The sequence below is a fragment of the Lates calcarifer genome, linkage group LG6, assembly GCF_001640805.2.
Source record: "Lates calcarifer isolate ASB-BC8 linkage group LG6, TLL_Latcal_v3, whole genome shotgun sequence".
Taxonomy (NCBI): Eukaryota; Metazoa; Chordata; class Actinopteri; family Centropomidae; genus Lates; species Lates calcarifer.
In genome coordinates this window covers 8,711,573-8,736,259 of record NC_066838.1, presented here as the reverse complement: position 1 = coordinate 8,736,259, position 24,687 = coordinate 8,711,573, and the positions used below count along the sequence as shown (strand labels likewise).

Below are 24,687 nucleotides of genomic sequence, written 5' to 3'. Positions count from 1 at the left end.
ACACATGTGCCTGAGGACAAGGACAAGTAGCAACATCTTTATTTCATCAGTAAGCGTCAGTGTTTACTCGAAACATGATCTTAATTTCGAGAAGCACAATACCACTGGAATGAAATGGAGGCTATGCATTGTCAGCGCTGCGGTTCACAGTAATTTAACCATTTTCTTAGTGTTGCATTAAATTTCAAAAATACTCAGTGTTCTATTTTGAAGGCACTTATCAACATTTTCTCCTTTACCTTCTACTATCTAGTGGAGACTGATAAGAAAATTGGGATAGACCATTGCACAAAAAACCTTTCACTCCTGTATGATTAGTATCTATGTTATTTTACAAAGAAAGGATACATTTTGATTTATCTAGGATTTTATTGGCAAATTATGCATTTTTATCAAATATCTGGAAATAACCCATCTGATATCTTGTTCTTTGAAAAGTACACCTTACTGACCAGGTTGGCAGTCTCCAAGACGTTAAATATGTGCCAAGGATCAAAACCTACTACAAAAATTATATACAAGGGCGTCTGTGGGGTTTGCCATGATGTGATGACGTGTTACTGTTCTGAGAGCAGGACTGAGTCTTTGTTTCACCCCACTGATCTGCCAGGACACCACAAGTTCTCAAAACATGAATGAACAGAACTTGGGAACACAAAAAAAGCCCTCAGCCCAGCTACGTGACATGCTGTCATCTCAAGCATCCAGCATTCCCACTAGCGCTTTGACACTCCTCTCCATCCCCACTTTCCGCCTCTCAGACTTTATAAAACACGTATGGGAGCCTCTTTTCTGTTACAAACAAGTGTTCCCAAAAGACTCGGGGTTGCGGTAACACTGACACCTTGAATGGCTCTCTCTCACCCTTCCGTGACCTCTGTGTTCACTTATAGGCTTTGCTTGTGAATAGATGCACATGGGGAGGGGGGAGTGTTTAGAAGGTAGCCCACAGCTTAATTAAAGTACAGAGCACGTCCTCTTGGCACTGAAAGGGTTAAGGAAGGCCAAGTATGCAGAGGGCTCACAGCTGACAGAAATGTAGCTACTTAAAAACATGTGGAGATGCTTGTTTATTAGTAATTATTTAATTCATTAGTTATTATACAAATGATAAGATTAAATGATAAGATGAACTCTGAACACAGGAAATCTGAAATACTTCTTTTTGAGGAAGGACCCAAGAGCTTATTTATCTCGAGTTTACCTTGAACCTATCAACACCATCTAATTCAGAACAACATTCTTCAACATGCTGCAGTGTCTTTCTTGTGACCACTTCTTGTTCAGAATTTCGTTTGGAGCTGTTGTAGCGTCTTTAAAGGTTACACAACTACGTTTCATGTTTCTAAATGAAATTTATTTCCAGATGATTTTGAAATGGTGCTATGAATCATCTGTTGGAGCGTGCCCTCAAGTGCGCCTGGCTAGGGGAGAGCTGTCTGTTGTGCGTAAAGGAGGGGCCGCTCACTTGAAGCGCGTTCTCTCTCTCTCTGTTGTAAAGGCGTGGTGACACACACACACACACACACACACACACTCTCTCTCTCTCTCTCTCTCGCTGAAACAGACTTCTGTTAGGCAGCTGTTGGAAGTGAAGTGGAGGAGCGGCTGCCTTTGGAGCGGAGTCAGTGAATCACCTCATCAGCCCGGGCAGAGCGGCAGTCGCTCCGCGGAGTGGACAACTGCTCGGTCAAAGACTCTTTTACGCACCGGGCAACTACCTGAAAAAACGCATCGCGAGAGGAGGGATCCAGCCTGCAACTACGTGAATCTCTTCTCCTGGAATATTGCCTTTGATTGTTGGCAACACATTTTGAATTTATCAGTTAAAGAGAAGACATTTCTAAAGCAGAATGAAGGAATTTACACCTTTCCTCAACATGATTGTTCTTGCGCTGCTTGTCGCCCTCGTTTCAGCGACCAAATTAAATGTACCGCGGCTGAGACTATCCTACAAAGGTAATTAAGGATCAATTATCTATCTATCTATCTATCTATCTATCTATCTGCAGATGTTCTCTATCATCATCTTTTATGTGCGCGCGCGCGGTGCCCTGCAGGTGGCATTAATTCTTCTACTTAATCTACTTTTTTTCTGCGCACATTTCAGCCTAACAATCTCCTGTTAACGAAGCTTACTTCTCTCTACTTTTTCTTTTTTTTTTTTTTTTTTTTAATTTGTGCATTTTTCCCAAACGACTTATTCTCTTCGCGGTGGTCCGAGCTGGAAGCATTTAATCCGGGTCGATGTTTTGGCTACTGTTTCGTGGGATTTGTGTGTTTTAGGAGGCACGCACGCACGCACGCACGCACGCGCACATTAATTTGCTCGGCTTCCAGGTTGAAGCAGCGTTGCAGCGCAGGCGGGGTGTCCAGCCAGAGGAGGTTTTGGCGGAGCTTCATCTCTCTGCGGTGAGAGAGACCGGGGTGCGATCGTCTCGTTATAAAAGTTTATTAGGAGCGGCAACCGCAACGAAGGATGTTGCATAATTAAGCCTGTTTATTGTCACATGATTTGATGTTACACAAAGTTCACACTGGTCAAACCTTGAAAATGACCTTTTGTCTTTTAAAGAGTCAAAAAGCAGTTTCTACCGTTACAATCTGAATGAAAGTGTGATTCAGCTGCTTTATTGGCTGCTGGCTTTATTATTGGCATTGTATTGTTCACAGGCAGATGGGTACATTAGTTTAATATCTTTCCAAAAACTGAAGCATTGCCATGTACTGTATCTTTTTGGCCAGTTCACATAGCATGCCCTCTGGCCTCCCCCTCTCTGGCCATGACCCACCCAGGTTTAATGATGATAAGGCAGCACAGGACTCAGTGGGTGTGTGTGTTTAAGTGGTGTTGACTGTGTAGTTGCCAAGCTCTGCTCATTGTTTCGGCTAACTCAGGCCGGAGCGGGTCTGCAATCATCATCTGTGATAGATATCAAACAGGATTTCCCCCTGTTCAGCTACATGTTTTCAGGAGAAAAGTCACCGTCTGAGTTTACTGGTCTTCCTGTTGGCTGGACTGGAAATACTGCTCGGGGGGGGGGGGGTTGAGAGAGATAGAGAGAGACTGATAAAGAAATCAGAGTGAAGAGATAGAAGGGGATTTTTGAATGCATTGAGGCTATAGAGCAACAAAAAAGTACAGCAGCCACATGAGGAATAGTGTGGACATCTGAATTTATACATTTGTTTTTTTGGTAACTTTACTTTCTGCATACATGGTAGAACCTCTACCAACCAGTGCTTTAATAATTCATATTTGTTATTGCCCAGCTGTGGAGCCTAAGGATGGAAATGATGGTGGGTTTTTCCATCTGTCCAACATTTGATGTACTTTGAAAACATCCAGTCACATCACAGACTTTTACTGTATTCATGCTCCACAGAGGATTACTCTTGATGTTTTTGGTGATCCTTCGAGCCTTTTCTTTTTTTACCTTTAGGCCAAAATTCTCCACTTGATTGCAACAAACACCAAACAACACCAAAGTCTAGTGGAAAAATGAAGAAATTGTACTGAGCACATTTGCATTCCCCATAGGATAAACCATTTCCCCTTTTAACGTGCTATGAGCTTTCCTTCTTGTGCCACCTGCTGGCCAAACTCTCAGCTTTTACAATGGTTAGATTGCCATGAAATTATATTTATGCTCCCATGGGAATTTACCCTCTTTATTGCTTTGACCCTATGGCCTTTCCTCTTGAGCCACCCTAAGAGCAAATGTCAGGGGCTGAATAGCAGAATTGTTATTATGTTGTTCCAACACTTTTGTGCTGTCGATTACAATGTAATGAATATCGCAACCTGAGGTGCCATATTTCAGTTACATTATTGCCCAACAAATTCAGTTGAGTTTGACAGAAAGTGAAAATCTTGTGACACTGTGTAATATCTTGAGAGTTGATGGTTATAGCTCCTTGTTATTCCTTAACATTCACTGTTTAAATAATTTTGGAGTGAAATAATTTCAGATGCAGGAACCTTGTGAAGTTTACTGGATAATATTTTTGGTGTTCAAGAGATAAGATTTAGGAAATCCTGCAACACAGTTGAGGAGTAGACACCGTGGGGGGAACTTTTGTTATTGAGCAAACAAAGTCGTGCCCTGGGCAAACACAAGAAGTGGAAAAAACAGTGCAAAAGTTTGTGAGTCAAGTGCACTTGTGTAAAGTCCCAAATTTTAACTTTGGTAGAGCAATAAACAGCGCTATATCAAACCACATTTTCTTCATTACTTGCCACAGGAAAATCTCAACTCTCATTTTGCAAGCAAGATGAGGAGTGTGGGAAGAAACTCTTCCTATAAGATTCTCATTATAGTGACCAACTGGTTCTCCACTTCCTGTCTACATGACCTCATAGTTTGCCCTCTTTAACATGATTTACTCAACTGACTTGACTGAAGTCTCTCTTTTCCTTGTCTCCTGTTCAGTGGTAAATCTCTTCTTACCTCTCCACGTGTAACGTCTTCTCACAGTTCAGTCTAATTCCTCAATCTTCCGTCTCACATCAACATTCTCTCCTCTCCTTTGTTCGGCTGTCTGCTCACAACCTTTCTCATTATAACCCAGAAAAGCCCAGAGGGTGTTTGTATCCCCAGGAGGATGCAGAGGTAATTTAGTGACAGGAAAAGCTGTCATTATCTCATTTCAATCAATTAGCGGGTAGAGGTTCAAGCAGGAAGAAGGCCATTTTTACCTCCGAACTATTAAAGCACTTGTACCCCTCTCCTCTCTTTACATTTGGCTCAGACATCCCAGTCAGCACTCCTTTAGTTATTTGCAGGTAAAAATACCTCTAGGCTAAAAATAGGGTGAAGTAGAAGTAGTAAAATACGTCCTAATGTTAACATAGACTCATTTAAATGCTATTGAAACACTGGTTACTGTACTTAATATCTAAAAACTAACTTTTCAGCCAAATTCAATCTAGTTTTACCTCGTATGTCTAGACCCAGTCTGGCCTTTTTTATCTTTTGTCATTTGTTTTCTTTTCCTCCTCAGTTACATTCACCTTCATAGAACATGTAATCATCCAACATTAATATGTTTAGAGCAAATCTTAGATTAGATTAGATTCCACTTTATTGTCACTGACAGAGTACAGTACTCAGACAATGAAATGAAGTTTGGCATCCCGACCGGTAAGTGCAAACAGCAGTGAGAAAGTACCATATATAAATCCATACATACATATCTAGAATAATTAAAAAATTGAATAGTTCATATATTATTTTAAATCTAATTTACAATGCAAACTCCCAACAAGAAAAGTGAGTGTGTGTGTGTGTGTGTGTGTCTTACAAGGTGACACTGAAGCGTCGGGGTGGGTGATGTGTGTGTGGTTGGCTGGACTCCCAGCCCTCTGCCAAGCATCTATACCAACCTCCCATCATGCATCTCTCTCTGTCTTTCTCTCTGTGTCTCTGTATGTCTTTCAGTATGTCGTCCAGCTCCCTTCAATCTGCCTGCTTCTTTTATTCATTTGAATTCCCTGTGTCTATTTGTGCGCTCACACACTCATACACACACACACACACACACACAAACATATGGTGACTTTCGAGACACACACTCTGTCTAATACAATATTCACTTTGTCTCGCCAAAGGCAGGGGGGCTCTTGAAAACACAAATGCTCACATCAGCGTCCTATTTTGATCAGATTGCATTAGTTCTCAGAGTGAAGGGTTGTGTTTGTTTTCGCTTACAGCCTGTGAATTAATGAGTTTGTTTTCTCAGTTGGCGTTGCCCAGATGCATACATACAGACGGGTGTTAGTTGTTCTTAGGCGGAGCAGGGTAATCTGTCACCAGGAGTCTGTTGGAGACTCTGGAGCTGCTGGAATGTAGGGCGTCTCTTCTCCTTTCATCTCTCAGCTCTTTTCCTTTCTTTTTCCAATCTTTCTTTCCATTTTGCGTCCATCACTCCCTCACTGCTCCGTGTAATAGCTTGTTCATTGCAATCTTCTTCTCTCCTGCTTTTCCTGAGTTTGGTTTAAGTGCTCCCAGGCCTCTGGACCACTCTAAACCCCAGTGAAGGAAAGAACAAGAGGAAACTAAAGAGAGAAACATGAAGGTTAAGTAACCAAGCCAACTGGCTTGTCAGACACAAAGTTTTTTTACTAGGATGTATATAAACTTCAGCTCTAAGAAATATTGGAGAGAGGAGAGGGTTTTAGAGGTTTTAGAGGTTTAGTAATGGTTGACATGTGTTTAAATTTCAAATGTTTGTGTAAGTTCTTAACATTAAGACGGGAATATTTAGCCCACAGGCTCAATGGCCAATATTTAAAGTTTACAGTATATGAACAATAGTCTGAGTAGTTAAAAGAAAGAAAAAAAGTAGGAATGGAACAGCTCTAAAATCCACTTTAGTTATGAGGAGATGTATTTAAAGAAGCTGAGACAGTTTGATAGATATGTAAACTTTCAAGCAAAGATAGAAGAGCATGTTAATGTTATTGACAGCGAGGTAAGTTCCACAAAAGTGTAACAATCTGCTGCCATCTTGGCTACTCTTGTCACTGCTCTTAATTGATAGTCAGCTTCAGTGACATTAGTGTTAGCGGTTACCAGGCAACAGCAGCCTCTCCTTATTGTTGGACTTTTAAAGTTTTAACACTGACAAAGAGGAAATCTAATTAAATCTATGAACATTAGTTTCCAGAACACACAGCCACTAAATATTATTAACAACATTTTGCATTTTTCTGGGGATTGTCGCAGTACAAGAGAGATAACCCACTTTGTGGTTGAAAGAAAAAAAAACAGTTTTATTTTCTTGTTTGTTTTTTTTTTTAATTTTTATTATTTTGAAAATTGTGGTACTACTCATGAACATGTTTCACGACCAAAACACATTCACTGTTAACTGTACTATTGTTGTTTTGTTGCTTTTGTTTTTTTTTAGTATTTTGATTTCTCTAAAACAAGTCGTACACTCAAAATATGTTTTTTTTCGCCTTTGTATTTTTATAGCCTATAACACAGTAATAACAGAAGCAATATTGCTTCGTCCTGTCTATGAACATTTCCCATATTTATTTTGGAGGCTGCAAAGACACAGTGAGAGTTTTGCTGTGTGGCATGTAGACTTGCTGACAGAGGAAACACATTTCATGTTTCTGATACATGATGTGAGGGGTGAAGGAGTGTGTGGTGTGTGTGTGTGTGTGCACGAGAGAGAAAGAAAAAGGCACAGTGAGTATTTTAGATACAGATATGTGTGTCTGCTGAGGCATTAGTGTGTAAGCGTTTTTGATCTATAAAGCATCTGTGTGTGTGTGTCTATGTATGAAGTGCAAAATGTGCCTGAGTGTGACTTGATGTGTGTGAGATGAAGAGACGTATAGCGTCTGATGTAGATATCTGTGTGTATTGATCCTTTTAGAGTGTTTGACGTTAACTGTGTGTCTGTGACAAAGACAGAGAGCAACTGCATCTGATGTAGACATCTGCGTGTCTCAAGGTGTCACTTGTGTGTCGTGTCAACACCATCTCTCATGTGACAACCCTCAGATGGCAGCCTGGCCAGATCACAGACAACACACAGATGGAGGAATTAGAGTCAGGGGAGGAGAAAACTGACAGTAAACGTGTGAGAGATTGGGAGCTGGAAAAAGGATTGAGATAAACACAGGGCCAGATCAGAGAGATGTAGAGGAAGCTTGGGTGAGAACAAAGGATAGAAAGTACCAGGAATGTTTGAGGAGAAAGGAAAAAGAACAAGTGAGAAAAAGAAAGGAAGAAGAAAGTAAGTCAGATGAGAGAACTGTTGTGTGAGAAATCTATTGTAAACACTTCGGATGAAAAAACAAAATCCTTGGTTGTTACAGTTTGCAGGCTTGAACCATAGTTGTCATGCTGATAAAGAATACCCCCCGCTCGTGACTGTTCTTATTGTTTCTCCTGCTCATGAATGAAATTAGATTAGTTATCAGTACAAGGGCATGAGCAGATACATTTCGTCATTGTATCTTGGTGAGGTTGAGGTTAATTTCTTGGCAGAACAGATTTTAAATGAACCGAGCAGGCTAATAGTTCAAGTGTTTAACTCCAGCACGATAAAGTAGAAACAGGTGCCTGTTAAACACTGGTTTTATGATTAGCAGAGACACGGTGGAGACATTACATTTATTCAAGTATGATGAAAAAGAATATAACAAATATTAATATCTTGTGTCCATGAAAAATACAGACATATTCAAAGTTATAAGTTTATCCAGCAATCTAAAGCTGTTACTAGGCAACAGTTTTTAAGACTTCTTCATTAAGCAGGTAATCATAGCAACAGTAGTTGTGTGTTGTGCTAAACTGTCATTGGTGAGACATATTTAACCATGGGGTCAAACTGACAAACAAACTTTTAAAGCTGGATGATTTAATTATAACTTCTCTACATGGCCATGATTTAAGTGTGATAATAATGTTGCAAATACTTAACAATATATAGAGCATGAGTTTAGATTTTATATGTACAAATTTTCAGCCAACAGTGGCAGCAGCAGCTGCCAACTTAAATAACCATAGGTCGCTTGTCCCTATAAAAATACACAACTGGCCTATGGGACCTTAACCATCATGGTAACAATAATAAATACATGGTTAATGTTGTGGACTCACTCCTTGGTTAGGTCCAGGCACCAAATATACTTGGAAAAGATTGTGGTTTGTGATTAAAGACTAAAGGTTGATTAAAGATTGGCAATTTAAGTATAAGTCCCATGAAAAGACCAAATCCCAGCAATGAATGGATCCTAGTAAGTAAGTTTTGTGTAGCCAATTCTGATACCTAAGTCCACAGTGGAGGTTATATCAATGAGCCTCATGTTGACATGCTCCTTCATAACATGTCCTATGTCCTATGTCCTGTTGCCTATAAATACCTAGAAAGTGTATTAATACACAGCTGGAAATAGTCCCCAACAAATGCGCTATTTATTGAACTATATATTTGAGGGCTGTTTCAAAGATTTATGTCTTGAGTTGGAGACAGGGAGGCTCAGGGCTCAGTGCCACAAAGAGTATAGGGAAGCCATAAAGTATTGAGAAATGGACAAATGCATTGTTGGTTTTGTTTAATGTGTTAACAATAAGAATACTAGCTTGCTCAGTGAGATACAAATTTTGTCTTCAGGTTTGGATTTGTTGGTTGAGTAGATTTTTCAGTTTTCATTTAGTGATGCTGTACCTGTCCACAGTAATAGATGGGATGGGTACACACTTCTTAGTCATGACTGAGATGGATAAAAGTTTTGTATTTTTACATAGAAGTCCTAATATATTTTTATAACATACTTAAACTTTGAAAAAGACTGAGAGGCTGGACTGCCTCTGGATTAACACCTACTATCTACCTCAGGGATGAGCTGAGCGATAAATCTAACACCCCACCATGTTCCTGAAGTCCAAGGGTAGACTGATAAACCCCTGCTGGATCCAAACAGCTTAGCTCCGCTGCAAAACATGTCCATATAAACTGTGCATACCATGAAAGGTCAGTGCACACAGGCCTCTACAGGGCTCAGCTGCCTGAATCAGCACTGCACATGTGCCCCTAATGCTGGCATGAATCAACAGAAGGTTGAAAGATGAATGGAAGAGGGGAATGTCCATGAAAGAGAGGAAACATCAATGAATTTCAAAGAAAGGAGAGAAGAGAGAAGAGGACATAGGGGAAAGAGAGGGAGGTGATGAATGAAAGATCTGTGAATGTGGAGAGAAAACAAATAGATCCATGAAAGAGTAAATGTAAAAGAAAGACAGGAAGAGAGTGAACGACAAGATGCAAATACCAGAGGAGAGCAGTTAAAAAGAGGTCATGGTGGTGGAGAGAGAGAAATGGATGAAAAAGACAGAGAGGGGCTAAGAAGATGAAAAGGGAGGGAAAAGACAGCAGGTTGAAAGAGTGGAGAGGAAAATGAAAGAGATGGGGAGAATGACAGATAGATGGATAAAAGGAAGAGAGAGGCTAACCTGGAGGCTGAAAGACACAGCTCCCTTTGAGAAGCAAAGGTTGAGGGTTCAAGTCCCAACAATGTGGCTTTGACCATCTGTCATGTAGATTACTCAGTACTCCACTTAAACACAGGAGTTATAAGAGGTGTGTGCGTCTCCTGTGTAGATAATGGTATCTCTTTGTGAAGTCTTTATGGCTCATGTTTGTGTGTGTGTGTGTGTGTGTGTGTGTGTGTGTACATGTCTGCCAAAACCAACAGCGGTGTACACAGCGATGGGGGTTGTTTTAACATGAGCGTTACAAATCACAGCAGTAGACACTCACCGAGGGGGGTTCAAGTCCTGAAAAACTATTTATCTAAACTTTCTACACTCTGCCACACCCTGAAAGCTGAAGACACACATCAGCTCCCCACACTGCAGTCCTCGAGGGGTCTGACCCACCCTCTGCTCTCGTACTGGTCTGAACTATTGTTTTACTCCGCTGCTGGTGAGTTTTCTCCTGTCCATACCACAATGTTCTGTTCCTCTCATTTCCTTCCTTCCCTCTTTCCTTTAAGCTCCAAATGCTTTTTAAAACTCAGTAGTTATAGGGTTTTTGATTTGATTATAGGGTCTTTCAAATTATTGTTCCAGTGAAGATGGATGCATAAACCATTTAAATCCTACACATGACTGCTACCGTCAAATGATAGCAACTGTATCTCCTACAAATTACATTTTAGACAACTATTTTGTTTTAAGCAATTATGTTTTTGCAAAAGTTAATACTTGGGGAGCCATTGAATACAGAAAAGAAAGAATTTATTGTGTTCAGTATCTGCACAAATACAGGCACTGCATTGTATGAAGGCATGAAGAATGAAGTGCAAAGCTTAAAACCTCAAAGTGTGTTGTAATCCTGAGCAGCTGCTGAATCTGTGTTCTTCATGCCATCGAGTGTCAGTGTTTGTGCACATATTGGGAGCATTAAATTCACTGACCTGTGTAAGAGGCCTTTTCCACTTTTTCTTACGAATTTTTGGAAAGGTTAATGCTATCTACATTACGATCAAAGCTAATGTTTTCAGATGTTTTCCTGCAGCAACCACACAGGGAAATTCAGGTATTAATGTGGTTAATGTTGGTTAAGTAAGTTAGTTGAGGTTAGCCAACTAAAATCACTTGCTGGGGTGTCAGATCTTTTAACATCTATGCCTGTGTTTTCTGTGTGTGTTCACTGTCAACTATCTAATATAAGGAAAATTACAAAAAAATACTCATTAAATCCACTTGGATAAGGTTATAGAAATATAGCCATGGTTAAATAAGAAACAAAACTAAACAAGATAGGAGAGCCACACTTACTTGTACTGAATTGCACTGCATCATGTTTTTGAGACATTTCCCCCAAAATCACAAATGTGAACCTCATGGTGATGCTAGAGGTAAAGTCAAGTCATAATGAGAGACTTGGACCTGTTTCACCAAATTTGCAACATGAGATCATTTTTTTCTTGGTTGTTTTAACATGTTTCACTCATCAGAATAAACACCATACTTGATACTTGCTTGAGGACGCAACACCCCTGTAGGAGCTGCAAGTTTATTTGCAGTTGGTGAGAGCCAGTCATTCATTTGCCTTCAAACAGCGCTCGCAGATCGCTTTTGTGATATTGGCCCCTGGAATCGAAAGATAATCATCTATGATTGCATCATTGTTAAACTGCTAATAAACATTTAGACAATATGTCAGTGCCAACAGTGAAAATGGGTGCAAATGTAGCATTAAAGTCATTTAAACTTACATGGCTATCTGCTGCACATATCCATCCAAAGCTTTTAATACTTTCAACAAATCGTGCAATCACAATAACACCTTGTAAAAACTTTGTGCTCACTTGGACTAATGTTGAACTTGGCCTCCTCTTGTACATCACTGTCAGCCAAGTGCATGCTGAGCTGTGGTGTTGAGATGACAGATACCCTGCCAGTGTTTTATACTAAGTATTACTCTTCCAGCCTGAGGAAGAAACATCCCTCTACCATAAACATCTCCAGCTCTGCTCGTGTATTTTTTCACTGGAGACATTAAAAGATTAGCAGGCATTACATATAGTACAGCTGGACATTCTTGCAGAGAAAGAAGAAAGAACTACTACTGGAATGATTACAAAGTCTTGCACAGACAAGGCTTTTGTCTTCTCATGTCATTGCAGTGTCCTACCATTGGCACTTTGGCTCAGGACCAATACAAAGTGATAGAGGAACAGGCCAGAGGTGTCGGCTACCCTCTTCAATGCGGGATGGGAAACATTACATGTCACGCACACTGAGGTGCTGTGCCTCCTGTCACCAAGACAAACGCACCCTCTCTCGCAGCAATCAATTAGTTCCACTGGAGCTGCTGACAAAAAGAGCAGAGTACAATGGCTCCACTGTGGACTGATGTATCTATTAAACAGCAGCTGACAAACACACAAACATTACACTGGACTGATTCCAGGGAAAAAACGATCTGTTCAAGCCAGTGTGTGTTTGCATGTACTCGTACGTGAATACATCTGTGTGTTCCTTTGTTAACCGACACTGCTGCCGAATGTGCCTTGCAAGCAGCTGTCTCACTGATTTCTGCAGAACAGAGCATCCACTTTATACCAAGTGTAGTACGATCCTTTCAGTCTGTTTCAATAAAAATCAACTTGGTTCAGGTTGTTTTTTTCTCTTTTGTTGTTATTTTGGTAATCTGTCTTACTCCATGATACAAGAGCCTGTCTTGAGAATGTCATTTCTGGTTTGCAATGGAAACAGGTCAAAAGAAATGCCACTATAAAAGCATCTTACCATTTTTCATTTTGTGTGATTTGCGTTACTTTACTTTTACATTATAAAAGTCTAATATGGAAATGTTTTATGGAATAATGAAGCCAGTAACTGATTTTCTGTGAAATGTCATAAAAGCAATATGTACTTTTACAGTCACTATACATAAATATATAATATAACAACAAACATATATATATATACAATAGTTTTGACTAAATGCAAGAAAGAATAATTAAATTATAAAAAAAAATGGTGAGTTGCCTGTGTTCCTGCACTTTGCTGCATTCAATTTAAAAAGTGTGTGAGGCCAGCAGAGATTTGGCTGAACTGTTTGTACTGAAACACATGACAGCCAACAGAAAATTATGTAGAAATTTGGAGGCTTTGGAAGAGGCACTGAGGGAGCAAGGGATGAGGGTAAGAGAGAGAAGTCTAAGATGAGAATGAGGGAGAGAGATAGCACTGTTACTTCTGGAGAAAGAAATATACTGTCGTATGAGTAGGACTGATGAAATAAAAGGCAGTAAGGATGAGGAAAAAGTAAAGAGAGAGGATGACTGATTTCTGAAATGAGGGGTGAGGGAAGGGATGGAGGAAAGCTGGGGTTAAGAGAAGTGAAGTTTGCCATGGATCATTTTGGATGAGAGAGATAAAGTGAGACAGGGGTGTGTGTGGTACTCGTGAGTAATGGAGCAGGAGTGAAAAAAAATTTGGAGGGAAAAAAGATGAAAGTGGACGAGCAAGAGAGATGGATAGAGAAAAAGCAACCAGCTGTCAGGGAGGGAGGAAGAAAAGAAGTGAAAGAAGGGAGGGAGAGATGATGAAATGAGGGACGAAGGGGAGGCAGAGGAGGGTGAGGGTTGATGAGGATCGAGGGTGATGAGGTAACACCCTATGCTGTGTTTTGATTGGCCCAGCAGGGAAGATCGGGTAACAGGAACTCTGATAGGCATCCTGAGATGGCTGAGGGAGAAGAAGCCTTGAATATGTCGCCGTGTGTGTGTGTGTGTGTGTGTGTGTGTGTGTAAGTGAGAAAGAGAGAGAGAGAGAGACGTGACGAAAAAAGAAAAAGAGGAAACAGTAAGAAAGAAACACACAAAATTATGAAATCCAGATCAGACCAAGCTCATTGGATTTTGTGTGTGTGTGTGTGTGTGTGTGTGTGTGTGTGTGTGTGCGCACTCCCTTTTTGGCCCTCATCTCACTTCTCATGGCTTTATCACATGATCAAATGTGATAAAAATGTGAGCTGTGTGGGTCAAATGTCATCTCCAGTGAGGAGCAGTAACAGGTTGGCAGGAAATCCCCAGATTTACTCTGTCATGAGTTTTATGGCTTGTGGTATCTCTGCCAGGACAAATTCTTGTGAGTTTCAACAATGAAAACACTGATATCAGGAGGTCCAGTAGCTGTGTGTGTTCTAAATAACCAAGGTTAAAAAAGAAACCTGAAAACAAATACATGAGTGACAACTAAACTGTGCTGTATAGTGCCCCTACTGAAAGAAATTGCACTGTGATGTGTTAATACACGTCTTGTGTATTAACACATCACACTCACCATTCAAATATGAATGGTAAGACCTAAAATCTAGTATGTGCTTGTAGCATTTGAACTACAGTAAGTATAAAATTTAAAGAAGAGGAGATTTAGGTCAGAGAGAGATCTGTAATCTGTGTAGCTCAATTGACCAGCCCTAACACACACTTCACAAAGAACCCCACAAGGACGCTACATGTAGAGGATGAGAGGGAAATACAAGACCCAGGAGAGGAGGATGAGGAGTGGGAGTGGTGAGAGGAGGAGAAGCACGGTGAAATGACTTTTTGTGAGTGCGGCAGATTCCAGAAATACTTGGCTCACTGCAACAATATACAGCCGAGATCTAATGATACCCTGGGAAGCCTGTCAGCGGTGTAATGAGTCTAATGAGTCTTTATTTGTTTGTGAGGGTGTGTGTTTGCGTGTCAGAGCTCATAAAAACAAAATGTCAAAGAGCAATATTTAAAGATGGAGACAGTGAGTTTTTTCAACTGAGATGGGAATAGGTGTGATTGAACCAGGGATTTATTAATTCATGATGGTGTGTGTGTGTGTGTGTGTGTGTGTGTGTGTGTCTGTGTTACTGGTATGCATTTTGTAGCACAGTGGGCTTTAATAGACTTCAGATGTGTCCCCCCTCTCCCACTGAGCCAGTAATAACACTGATACTATTGTGTGTGCGTGTGTGCCTACATACATGCATACGTGTATGTGTGTGTCTGCAGCTTAAGATAGCTTACACTCTGCCTGTGCCCAATTTGTACATTAGAGATGTCAGCATGAGATTTGAACTTTTTCACTCTCTGTCACTCTCTCAGTAATTTTTTTCCTCCGATTCTCCTCTTCAACCCATTTTTACTGTTGTTTCCAGAACTGTCACTGAAACTCTTATTTTTAACCACTTTCTTATTTGTCTATATTTGTCCTTTTCAATAGCTGCATTGATGAAATTGACAGTTTGAGATTTTATACTGTGACTGTGAATGCCTGTTTATGGGGACATGGAGAGGATAAAGATGTCGTAGATGATAATGTGTGTTCTCTGTCCACAAAATGAGTCCACAAACTCAGTGGACACATTTTGTTTAATCTCAGTGGTTTTCTACCAGAATTTGGAGAAGCGGTGTAGAAGACACAATTATGTATTGAACCCTTTGTTATACTTGTTTAGCTGAATTTTTCATTTTTTGCCCAACCTGATGCCAGAGATGTCACATCAGATGTGTCTTATAAGAGACAATGCATTTGGTTACACAAGAGCACAGACATATCCCCAACTGTGCTCTTCATCACATGGGTTGTAGGTTTAAAGGAATACTTTGATATATTAGAAAATACTCATTGACTTAGAGTTAGATGAGAAGGTCGACACCACTCTCACATCTGTACGGTCAGTATGGAGTTAGAGGTAGCAGGCTTTGGTGTAGTTTAGCATAAAGACTGGAAGCAGGGAGAAAAACTCAGTAATTAACATGTTATATCTTCTTTATTTAATCCATGCAAAAATCATAATGTGAAAACAATTACTTGTGGCTTCATGGAGAGTTATGTGTGGCAATGCTATTCACAATTGCAGGGGGCTGAGTGCTGTCCCAGCATGCACTGGACAAGAAGCAGAGTACACCGTGGGCACATAAAGACATACATTCACATTTACATGCAATTTGGAATCAGCAGATAATCTAGACTATATGTTGCTGGACTGTTGGAGGAAACCAGAGGACCAGGGGGAAACATATGCAGTTAAAGAGATTTTTCCACACAGAAAGTCCATTAAAAATAATGGAAAAAGCAGTTGCTGATAAAAGTTTGCTGGACAGAAAATGTTCTACCTTCTAATTCACAATTTAAATGTATTCATGCCATAATGCTGCCCTCAGTTTCATCACACTAGATCTTTTATTTTTATCTTTAATCAGAAGTTTGATTATGTTTCATTGGTCCTTGGCTGATGAAAGGACCGTGTAAGCTCCCAGATCAAAGAAAAATATGCAAATAAGCAAACTGTCTTTTGGTAGCAGCAGCAAATCAGTGAGGTCCACATGTCTGACTCTTAGATTTGAATGACACTGGGGCATGCAGGAACACAGACAATGTAAACAAATCCCGGAATAAATTACTACATACGTATCTTTGTAGTGGCTGAGACTATGTGGTGAGATATCTGAGGTTTGACACGTACAGTGAAACCAGATGCTCTTTCGTGTGTCGCTTTGGTTTGGCACGGCTGCTGTTTGTCAATGCAGAGTTGGCTGGCTGCCTTTAGGGGAATAAGACACATTGAAGACAGATGTAGAGGTTTCCCCATGGATGCTGTCAGGAATTTTTTTTAGCTGTACAGAATCTTAAGACACATAATGGATTAAAAGAGAGACAAGGGACAGAGATCTAGAGGCAAATGGGAAGGGAGACAGGAAGACAGATGGACAGACAACAGAGAAGAAATTTAAGACAGATTTTTAAAGTCACTTCAAGAGAGGGAAAAGAGGAAGTTAGAAATGGATAGACAGAAAGGACAGAACGTGATGGAGAGTACAGAGTGGTTAAATGGATAGATGGAGGAGAGGTGAAGATGGATAGACAGCAGGAGAAAGAGAGGTTGGTGAGAGGTGAGACTGTGGTGTGGTTTCCACTGAGGCGATGAGCTGCTGGAGTGATAACAAGCTGCAGATGGAAGCTGTTAGCTCACCTTACCTGTCTGTTTGTGTGTCTGTGCATGTATCTGTGTATGTGTGTGTGTCTATGGCTGTGGTATTTATGTGCTTACATTTTTGTTTTTAGAGTTGTGTGTACTTGTGAGTGATTTATGCAATACAAAGGTAGAGAGAGACATCAAAGACGCCAGGCCTGAGTGTGTTTGTGAGTTTGTGTCTGTGAAGGGGAAAGTACATTAAACAAAACGCAGAGGAAATTAGATAAGTAATTACTCCATTTATGGATCAAAGTTCAGGAAACAAGATCTTTGTAAATGATATCCACAACATAGATCTGTTGAAATGCACCATGAGACACAAACCTAATCAAATAATGATATAGTTGTGATGATGATGTTATGACTATCCTCCCAAGAAAAACAAGATTTTTGCAAATGCCCAAAAATTATTTTTCTGTTAAAGTAACAAAGCCCTATAGTGGCTGCAGTCTTGACGCTTGAGAGCAAAGGAGGATTAATTGTGATATAACTTTAACACAACAAACTGCTGCTGGTTTCTTTCAACCACCGTTTTTGAAACTTGAAAGAAGTGTTTATTTGTAGTAACTATGTAGTAACCATAATATACATACATACATACATATATATATATATATATATATATATATATATATATATATATATATATATATATATATATATATATGTTCATAACTGAGTTAAAGTTGATTTGTCTCCATAATAGTTTTCAAATGTTTCTTATATATATCTTATATTTTTCAAAAAACACGTAGTATATTTTTAGCTTTTAACACCGCCTTGTCAGTCAACAGTGGTGTCAGATCAGAAAACAATTATGTGTTGAGTTGGAAAGGATGGAGTGCAGACAGATTTTATCATTTAATTTTGAGGACTTCTGTGGAAGACTTCTTTTTCCTTTTTTGTTTTTTCCTTTTTCTGCACTTCCCGCTTAGACTATGGGAGTACAGGCCACTGCATGCATGATATTGCTCTTAGACCAAGCAGATAAATGCATATAAAAAAAAATATTGAAACTTTAAAAGCTTCCTTAAAAAGGTTAAGGACACTCTTTTAAAAAAGGTTAAAATAAATGTGATTTTTTGTTTGTTTTTGGCATTTAGGTTTTCACTGAAATTCCAGACTGGAGTTGCATGAGCTGAATTTTTTTTTGGTTTCATGGTATTCATCCTAAACACTAGGACACCAGATACCCCAAAGGTTTTAAAGGTTTTAAAGAACTTGAATAGGAATTTACATTTTCTCTTGCTCATTTTTTAAAAATTCTGATAAATGTGGGAAATCTACAGTTAGTTGGGTCAAAAGTGCAACTTTATGTTTGATTAATACACATCTGATAACTATACCCTTGTAACCTGACAGTATCCATCTCCTGCAATCTTTTCCTGTCAAAACAAAGAGGTGTGCCGTGAACATTAAATCCTGACCTAAAACCCGCAGTATCTGTTAAAGGCCTCAGCACACACAGGCACACACTCATGCATACATGCAAAACCATATGTTCTTCCCATCACACGTACACACACCCACACAGTTTCATGTCATTCATCATCACTCTCTCTCCAACTGGAGGTCATCTCAGGGCTCAGAGGTGTATGGAAAAAGCTGAACTTGTGGAGATAGACAGTCAGCTGAAGATGTGTAGAGCTGCCCACATGTTCTTCTGATAAACTGTCATGGAAACACTGATCAGACCTTCCTGCTGATATAGCTTGCCTCGTCATATCTGCTGGTATCAGTACAAGAGTGTTTATGTGTCATTTGTGTTCAGTGGCGAACTTACTTTAATTATTGGTTTATATCTGTATATATGTATTACAACTTTATCTGCTTGTCATAAAATAATAGTTTTCAAAAGCTGTAATAGTGAATATATTCAAACTATAGTGAGAAAATAAAGCATTGCATATGAAACTGCATATCATACAATGCTGCAGACTCTCAGTATCTAATTTTAAACTGTTTTAAAGCTTAGAACTCTTTCTCTGCTCATCATGTCTCTTCTGCTTGCCCTGCCAGTCCCAATAAATCCATCAGGAATCACTACCCTCTCTGTCTGGCTTGTGGCGTTCTCTGCCCGTCTCTCTTCTTCCTCATTATTTTCTGACTCTTACCAGCTGTTAAAAGCCTTCCCCCCTCCCTTCTCTTTCTAACTTTATCTATATCTATCTTCCAACTTTCTTTAACTTTCTCTAACTCTCTCCTCTCTCCCCACAGTATATCCCTGATGCCTTCCTGCTTGTGTGTCTCGTTGCTATTCTCTTGCCAGCAGCTTTAAAGTTTTATATCCCGTCTTTCTTATAAGACTATTTCCCTCGTCACTGTCTTCAGAGGATTTTTTTTAAATTTTGTAACAACATTTAATAGGCGTGGATGTTGGCTGGCCTCAGCGGAGAACAGTGTTTCACCAGAGTTGCCGGTTCATCCTGGTTTTGATTCAGCTGCTGTAAAGACACTATTAGAGAATATATATGCGGCAAAAAGAAAACATGATAGAGTGTTAAGCTGTTGAAAGTCTCCTCACATCACTGTTAAAGTTTCCTCTACACTGGTAATGAGGGTGATCCAGGGTGAGGCTGTTTGAATGTGTATATGCGTGTGTGTGTGTCTATGGCAGCAAGTGAAAGAATGGGTTTCATTGGACAAAATGAGCACTGTGAAGACATCACCTTGGACTCTGGAAAATTGCAACAGACATTTTTCATTAATGGATTAATGGATGAAAATAATCCTTACTTGCAGCTGTAGTGAAGAATATGCAAGTGTGTGTGGAAACTTATGAGTTTGCAAGTGGAGATTTCTAATAAAAACAGATCAACTGTGTGTGTGTGTGTGTGTCTGTGCCTGTGTTTGTGTCTGCAAGGCCCCCATGATGGAACAAGGTGTCACAAGTACTCTGGGCCCCTGTGCCTCACTCAATACTCTTGCTGAGTGGCGAGTGACTGAAGCTACTTTCTCACTGTGTGCGTGTGTGTGCACGCTCAAGTGCATGTTAGTGTATGTGTATTGGACCAAGAGAAAAAGAGAGAATAACTAGCACGACAGATGAGTGATGAGAGATAGACGGAAAGCTGATTCAGCCGTGAGACTCCTCCACTGAGAGTTTGGCAAACCAACGACATCTTTTCACACACATTTTTCTCTCCTCATCCTGTTACATAGACAGAGAGAGAGGGACGCAAGGTGATAAAGAAGAAGAGACAGGACAAAAAGAAAAAGTAGGAGAGGCAGAAATAAGAGGTGTTTATGTGACGAAGTGGTACATTTCAAAGCTGTGGGAGACTGAGAAGCTGGGAAGCAGCAGACTTGTGGTTGTGTTTATCTGCCAATGTATGCATATATGTGTGTGTGTATAAAGGAGATGGAGGACACCCCACTTCTAGATGAACTTGAATTCAACCTGGTCTCTGCTGCTCCTGCAGAGTTGTTGCATCAACCTTTTGACTTTGAAGCTGCTGCCAGATCAGAGAGGAGAGCCAGGTGCAGCCTGGTGGGCACAGACAGACTCTCTCACTGATACGTGTTTACTTATATGGGAGTGTGTATCATGTGTGCATGTGCCCTCATAAAGTCCTGTGCTTCAGAAACTGAACTGTAGTGCTTTTCAGCTTGTTCAGGATCACTGTGGATTTAAATACTTGATATAATATCTTGATATCACATTTTGATTTTTGAATAGTATGAATTCTCACCAGCTTTTGCTATTTTCTATCTCAGGTTAAAAAAAAAAAACCATACCCAGATGCTTTGAGACTCAGTGGTTGGTTGATACTGCTGGTCATTTCTGGAAGCAAACCAAATACACAGGGAGGACGTGTGAACAGCAACAACAGGAAGTGTGTTTGGAGAAGGCAATGATGCGTCTAAATTCCAATAGCAAATGGTTTTCAGCTATTATCAATGTTATTGGTTACACATGTGTTTCACAGCAGTGAAGTGCAGCGACAGATATATTTCAACACAGGTTAAAAATTATAAAGTGATTTAAGTAAAATATTAGTATATTAGTAGTAGTATTAATATTATTAGTAGGATGTATAAAGCTCAACCTACCTGCTTTTCATGAGGGAATTTTTTCCTGGCCAGTTCTTACCTGAAAACTGCATTAGGTCAGGAGAGTAGACACTGATATTTATTTGCAAGTGATCAGATTGGATTTTTGTAATAGGTAGTAATAGCATAGGTGTCAGTAACTATGTAGGTACAATCAGTCTGCATTTTACATCATCGCTGTATGTTGCATTGCAAGTGACTTAAAAGACTCAAAAGATCTAACTCAAATCACATTTCGAACCACCTCCAAATGTGGTTTGGATCACATGAAAATGTATTTCATGTGGGTTTTTTTTCTTTCTTTCTGGAATTTCTAAAATTAATCTGCATGTACCAAAAAATGGATTTGGGTTGGCAGTCTGAACAAGGCCCACGAAACTGGAAACTGCTGGAAGCTTTGATCATAAACCTCTTTGTGAACTCACACTGAGAAAAGCAGGGTAATTCTCTATAATGATAAAGCTTTTGTTGATATTCCATTAAGATGTTGTTTACCTTTCTTCTGTTTTCTTCTTTCTTGCTATGTACTGTTTTTTAATTGATTTGATTTTTAGTCTGTCTTGTCTTGAGTTGTATGCTTTATTGCCTAATGGAAAATTATTTTAAGTTCTGTGTTAAGTGCAGCAAAAAAGCTCATTTTCATTTATGTCTCTTCTCCCTTACCGCATCATTACCCCTCTCAGTTTGCTCTCCACCTTCTTCTCTCACTGCTGTCTTCCTCCTCCTCTGTGCTTCTGTTGGATACCAGGGCTCATCCTTTTCTCTCCTCTCTCTGCAGACCTGCTGTCCACCAACAGGTCATCTATCTTTAGTGGTCATCATGGCCAACTCTCTCTTACTGCTGTCTTCCTGGATGAGTACCGTGACCGCCTCTTTCTGGGAGGGAAGGACGTCCTGTACTCTCTCATGCTGGGACCTGTCAGCAGCGAGTCCAAGGAGGTGAGGTTTTAAATAATATCATGTAAAGTTCAGTTATTTAAGTATTTTTTAAGGAATTCTGCTCTGCTTTGATGATTGATGCATAGTTAAAGGTTAGTTACTGTACAGTCTACATAAATCATTCCATTTTGATTTAAGTTACAGTGATTCTGCAAGTGGTTTCAATCTATAGAGTAATGATATACAACTTGAAGAGATAGGCGTAGGATTTTGTGTTTTCCCTCTTCGAAGAACATCTGTTAAAGCACTCTGTGTCATAAATCAACCATAAATGTGGTGACTCCAACCTGAATGGCCATTTTATTTTATATCACAGATATTGCGTCATCACTAAAATAGTTTCAGAATCAGCGATGAAAATGTTAAATTAAAAAAAAGAAGAAGCTAAAACCACACACCTGTTTTCTGGCTCTGCTGTTAATTTAGTTTTCAAATTTGTTGATACACACAGTGGTCTTCAGTCCCACACTTCAATCAAATTTTATGTCTTCCTTCCTTTGCCAAAACATTTGTACAATCTTGTGCCCTTCCTGGTGCAGGAACACCTGTAAAAGTACAGCTAGTCATAAATCAGACCTTGTGTTTCCATCTACGTCACCCTTAATCTGTGTATGAATTTGTCATTAAGGCTTGTCAAACACAGCAGTTATGCTGAGAGAGTTATAGTTTCTTTGGCTTGCCACAGAGACACGAGAGATTAATTACGATCAACTTTCATTGTCATCAAACACTGAGAGTCTGACTAGAGATAGAAGGAAAAGATAGAATGTGATCATGCTGTTGGTTCTTTTATCCTAAATATTAAGTCTTTGATTTACTGTTTAAATAAAATTTATTCATTTTGAGAAGAATCACAGGATTTATGTCACTGTGATGCAGTGATTCTACATCTTGGTTTAAATCAAGAAGACCAGATACAGTATGGTCACAGTTATGAAACAATGTGTCTCTCATATTGGAATAAAATCCATATTTATGTAATTTATTCAGTGCAACAGTAGACACAGATATGAGTTTTGCTGTGATTTGTGGATTTAGGGAGTTATTATACCTTTGAGTTATATCTTATAAGAGTTTTTATTGGAAAGCTTCGACACTAGGGAAATGAGCTGATTTAAATTAAAACAAGATTTCATTTTATCTGCATGTGTATCTGTAGAGGAAACGTTTTGGGAAAATATGCAGCATATATTTATTCAGATATGACTTTTCAGCAGTAGGGCGACCAATGTATTTTGCGTTCCATTATACAAGTTTCTAGTAAGCACAGAACAAAAATATGTCTCTCTAAAAAAAGAAATCCCCAGTGTGCTCCAACCACTTTAGCTAAGAGCAGTGTGCGTGTGTGTGTGTGTGTGTGTACATATGAATATGTGTGTATCTTTACTCCTACTTGGGTCAAAGAGACTGACAGAGAGTGAATTGGTGAACAGGGAATTTAAGTACACATACGTAGAGCCAGATGTCGCCCACCTTATCCGCCCTTTAATTCCTCCACAGCCCTCGCTTTGCCTCCTCTCACTGTTCTCTTGGCTAGCGATCACACATGAAGCTTGCTGATACTCCACTGTTAAGGTTTAATGCTTGTGCTTATGTCAGTGCCAGCCATTGTGAAATCAATCAGTAATGCCATTTCAATGAAACAAACGTTTATAAGTTAACACACGTGTGCCAAACACACCATGAACTGGTGCTGAAAGAAGGAAAAAAAACAAAAAACAGAATCTATTCAAACAATGTTTGACATAAAGGATTATCAGTCAATGTTGCTATGACAACCAGCTTCAGTGTTGAAAAGTTTTGAGCCCCACAGCTCATCCCTGCCTCAATTTGTAAAATCAGAACCTCAGCATCTGTGTCTGCAAGGCCCCGTATTCGTATGTGTATTCACATTCTGAAGATCAGAAGATTAATACCAGTGTCATGTCTGTTCATTTAGTAAGAAACTAGAGGTATGCACATCTGCTTTTGGATTAAACAAATTAGATTTTAATTCTAAACTTTAAAGGTGCTTGTAAGTATATTTGTGGGCAGAGTTAGGCTAACCATGTCTCTGCTCTAGTCAAAGGTGTTTCTAGTTTTATATCCAATCACTACATAGCCAATGTTAGCATCAACAGCTGTTCAGGAACTTCAACCACTGTTGTGCTTACAAGACATGAGTTTAGAATACATCCTCTGAGCATCACTACTTCATCCTCTCATGTTGAACTGGGGACATACTGGATGCTGGATTGACGCTGTCCCACAGTGGTATTACAAGATAGGAAAGGCTGGGGCTAGAATTTGACATGAGATCGGTGTATTTGGGTTGAATGTCATCTTCACCCTTTCTTATTTTACTTTTGAATGTTTGCTGAAACTGAGGCAACATACATCTCATCTATTCATGATGAAAAATGTTAAAGATTTTTGAAAAATCTGAATGAAGCTGTAAACTACTGAGAAAGCCCAAGCTTCCAGCCCAAACTCTGCCCACAACAGCTTACAATATCTTTTTGGCATAAAAAAATATTTGCCATCCTTTCTTTCCAACTATAAATCTGACCAACAGTGCAGTTAACTAAGAAAAGGCAGTAATATATAATTCTAAACAGAAGGCTTCAGTTGAAAACAAGTCAAATGGCAGTTAAGCAGTGCATCCAATGTGTTTCTGGATCCAGTACCTACTGAATCAGATTCAGGAAGAGAAACAAT

The 24,687-nt window shown here is 39.5% G+C and overlaps 1 protein-coding gene across 1 annotated transcript in view; it reads left to right on the top strand.

The window, feature by feature from the left end:
* Positions 1–1,469: 1,469 nt before the first annotated feature.
* sema3bl (sema domain, immunoglobulin domain (Ig), short basic domain, secreted, (semaphorin) 3bl) overlaps positions 1,470–24,687 on the top strand; it is a 69,706-nt gene continuing 46,488 nt past the window's right edge. The window contains exons 1-2 of the mRNA XM_018688991.2: positions 1,470–1,959; positions 21,830–21,990. Of these exons, the coding sequence (XP_018544507.1) occupies positions 1,854–1,959; positions 21,830–21,990 (267 nt within the window). The 5' untranslated portion in view covers positions 1,470–1,853. The remainder of the gene's footprint in view (positions 1,960–21,829; positions 21,991–24,687) is intronic.